Here is a 3,300-nt window from a genome sequence, read left to right as displayed (position 1 = left end):
AAATAAAATTAAAATTTAAAAAAACGCCATAGTGGCATATCCTGAAAACACCATGCTAGGTAAAAGAAGCCAATACTACATTATTTCATTTATAAAACCAAATCCAAGTAAGTTAATTATTGGTTGCCTAGGACTGAAAGTGGGAGAAGGGAAGAACAGCAGAAAGTGACAGCTAATGGATAGTTTCTCTCTAGGCTGATAAAAACTCTAAAGTTGTTTATCAGTGGTATTCAGGAAACCTATGATATAAAAAACACCATCACAGTGAACATTTCAAATGTTGTTGTTGTTTTGGTACCGGGGATCAAACTCAGGACCTTACTCTTGCCAGGAAGGCACTATGACCCTGAGCTATCTCTCCAGCTAGCTAAGTAAATATTACGGTATATGAATTTATACATCAAAAATGCTGCCGCTAACAGGCTGGACATGTAGCTCAGTGGTAGAGCATTTCCTTAACAAGTGCAAGGCTATGGGCTCAATCCTTGGCTGTTAAAATAACAAAACAAAACAACGGCTTCAGAATGTCAAAATCAGGTTTGTCAATACAACTTATGCCTTTACAATATTCTAAAAAAAAAATTAAAGAGAACTTTACAGAACAGCAAAACTGCTTAACAGATACTCCCCTAAGGGTAAGATGATGATATTTTTGTCCCTAAGCTATCATTATTGATTTATATTTGTAAACTATCATTATTAGCTTATAATTGAAAAAGTTGTAAAAAAAAAAAAAATTAAATTAAATACATACCCAGTAAGGTTGGGACAGCATTTCATTTCCATGAGACCTGTCTGATCTAGCGCACAGGCATAGATGTCAATAACATGGCCAGTTGTAGCAGCTCGGTTAGCCAACGCTTCAAAATGCTATAAAGATTTTTTTAATTAAAAATGTAAATTTAATCATTCATAAATCAGATCAAAATTAGTTAAGACTAAAAAACAATTCAATTTAAATGATTTGTTCTTAATTTTCTATGTCATAAAAATGATACAGTAACTTCTAGAAATATGTCATTTTCCTTTTAAAAGCCATTATTGCTAAATAAATCCCTAAGTGAAGCAAAATCTAAATAGGACAGTGGACATCTTGCTCTTCATATATAAACACACAGATCAACAACACAGAACTCTTTTTCCTGGATAAATCCATGTTCAAGTAACAAAAATAACCAAAACCAGAGACTGCCAAAAGAGGTTTATGAGATAACCAAATGTAGACTTTTTGTAGCTATAGCCAAGAGAAATCCCAAGCTCAAAGAGGAAATTAGATGGCAGAAAAAAGCATTCATTAACAGTGACAAAAAGTATCTGTCACTCATTACTTTTTTTCATAGTGGTTCTAGGAAACCTTGTTTGTTATTTTTTTTTTTTTACAGGTTCTCACTAAGCTGCCCAGGCCAGCATGCCTCAGCCTCCTGAGTTACTGGGATTCCAAGTGTCACCATCATGCCTAGTTATTTTTTTAAATAACTGCTACTAAAAAATTATAATATAGAGAAAAGGAAAAAAAGACTAAATGGGAAAAAACGGAAATGAAAGCTTTTTAAATAAGGAGGGAAACATGGGCTGAAGGGAGGTGAAAGAAAGAGGAAAAAGAATTAAGATGCATTATGTACAAGTACAAATTCCCTATGATGAATGTGATCACTGTGTATATCAAAAGTATACCAACAAATTAATCTTAAAAAATATAATACAGGTCATTTAAACAAAAATTGTGAACTCTAAAAAATATTTTTAACAGAGAAATTAAAAGCAGAACCAACATGAAAGAGACATCATACACTTGCACACACACACCAAAAGTTAAGTTAGACAACAGCAAACAACTTACAAGAAAACGATGGACAGCTCAAACTATGAGCGATATACATGGGTCCATAGGAAACACACTGCTTCTTGAGAGTGGAAACAAAAACAACTTTTCCTGAAAATAAAGACACTCCCTCACACATACACATTTCAAAAGGCACAGAAAGTTTCTCTCGGGAGTGACCTATAAAGACATAACTACTGAAATCTAACTATCAACTTTTTAAATATTTCAAACCAAAAACATTTAACAATTTGAAAAAATAATTCTCTAATACTGAATAGCAATTACACTACCATACTGATATCAGTAGGTAGAAAAATAATTTTCATTTTTCAATAAAACGAGTATCTGTTTTGTACTATGGTAAAAAGATTTTAAAATCAAAATTACCTTTGTTCCCTTTTTTACATATTTAGCATTGTCTTTATCAATGTCATGCCATGATCTTATAGGTGTCTTCAGTTCATCTCCAACCACCATTCCAGGCCCCTGGGTAGCAGGACCACCAATGAACATCATGATACGAGCACCAGTGTTGGGAAAAGTACACTATTGGAGAAAAGCAATTCATCAGAAGAGTTTAGAGGACAATGAAAAACATATGGTTATATATTTCTGGTATATTATTTTTAGAAAAGAGGAAAGCATGTATTTCTAATCAATAAAATAATCAAATGTTTAAAATGATGTTTTAAAACAAGGTATCTATGCAACTTTAAAATCCTAACTAGGGCCAGGGATATAGCTCAATGGCACAGTGCCTGCCTGGCAACCACATGGTCATGAGTTTGATTCCCAGTATCACGATAAAAGAAAACCTAAGTAGTACTGCATACCTGATTTTTCAATAATCTATAAACCTAATCCCTATAAACAAGAACCCTTCTGCAGTTTATTTAGTCCTAAATAGAGTGGGCAAAAGTCATCTTCTGTTTGGCATTATTGTTCTCCTCCTTCTCCTGCTCTCCCTCTCGGGGGCCAGTGCTCAAAGGCAAACTAAGGACCTCATGTATACTAGCTAGCAACTGTTCTACCACCAAGATATATTTCCACCCATTTATCCTTGTTTTCTATTTTTTTTCCTCCATAATTTTATTGAGAAACAAATAGCAATGAGACAGTTTCAAATCAAATTGGTAGGAAAATTTCAATAATTAACACATTGCATATTCTCTTCCTAGTTATTTGCTGTACAAGATGCGGATATGATATCCTATTTACAAACACTATTAGAACAAATCTCTCTATTCATTAAGAGAATGTAACTACATATCTATTCTAACCATTTTGAATACACAGATACAAAATGGACATTCATCTGTATCCCCTTTTTTGTTCAGTTCCGTCATTTGAATATTATAGGTGTGTGAACTCAGCAAAATATTCTAAAAGAGTCCAGTAGTCCATAATAGTATTGGGTCTTCCGCTTCACTGGCAGTGTCAGAAATTGTTGACCTGAATCCCTTACAGCTCAACAT

The 3,300-nt window shown here is 33.5% G+C and overlaps 1 protein-coding gene across 1 annotated transcript in view; it reads right to left on the bottom strand.

Annotated features, from left to right (window-relative positions):
* LOC101589783 (protein transport protein Sec23A) overlaps positions 1-3,300 on the bottom strand; it is a 66,680-nt gene that overhangs the window by 49,044 nt on the left and 14,336 nt on the right. The window contains exons 5-6 of the mRNA XM_012512718.2: positions 2,213-2,371; positions 755-870 (exon numbers count right to left, since the gene is read on the bottom strand). Of these exons, the coding sequence (XP_012368172.1) occupies positions 755-870; positions 2,213-2,371 (275 nt within the window). The remainder of the gene's footprint in view (positions 1-754; positions 871-2,212; positions 2,372-3,300) is intronic.

Source organism: Octodon degus, unplaced genomic scaffold, assembly GCF_000260255.1.
Source record: "Octodon degus isolate 3935 unplaced genomic scaffold, OctDeg1.0 scaffold00265, whole genome shotgun sequence".
In the NCBI taxonomy this organism is placed as follows: Eukaryota; Metazoa; Chordata; class Mammalia; order Rodentia; family Octodontidae; genus Octodon; species Octodon degus.
Note: the sequence above shows the minus strand (reverse complement) of the source record. Positions and strands in the feature narration are given on the sequence as shown.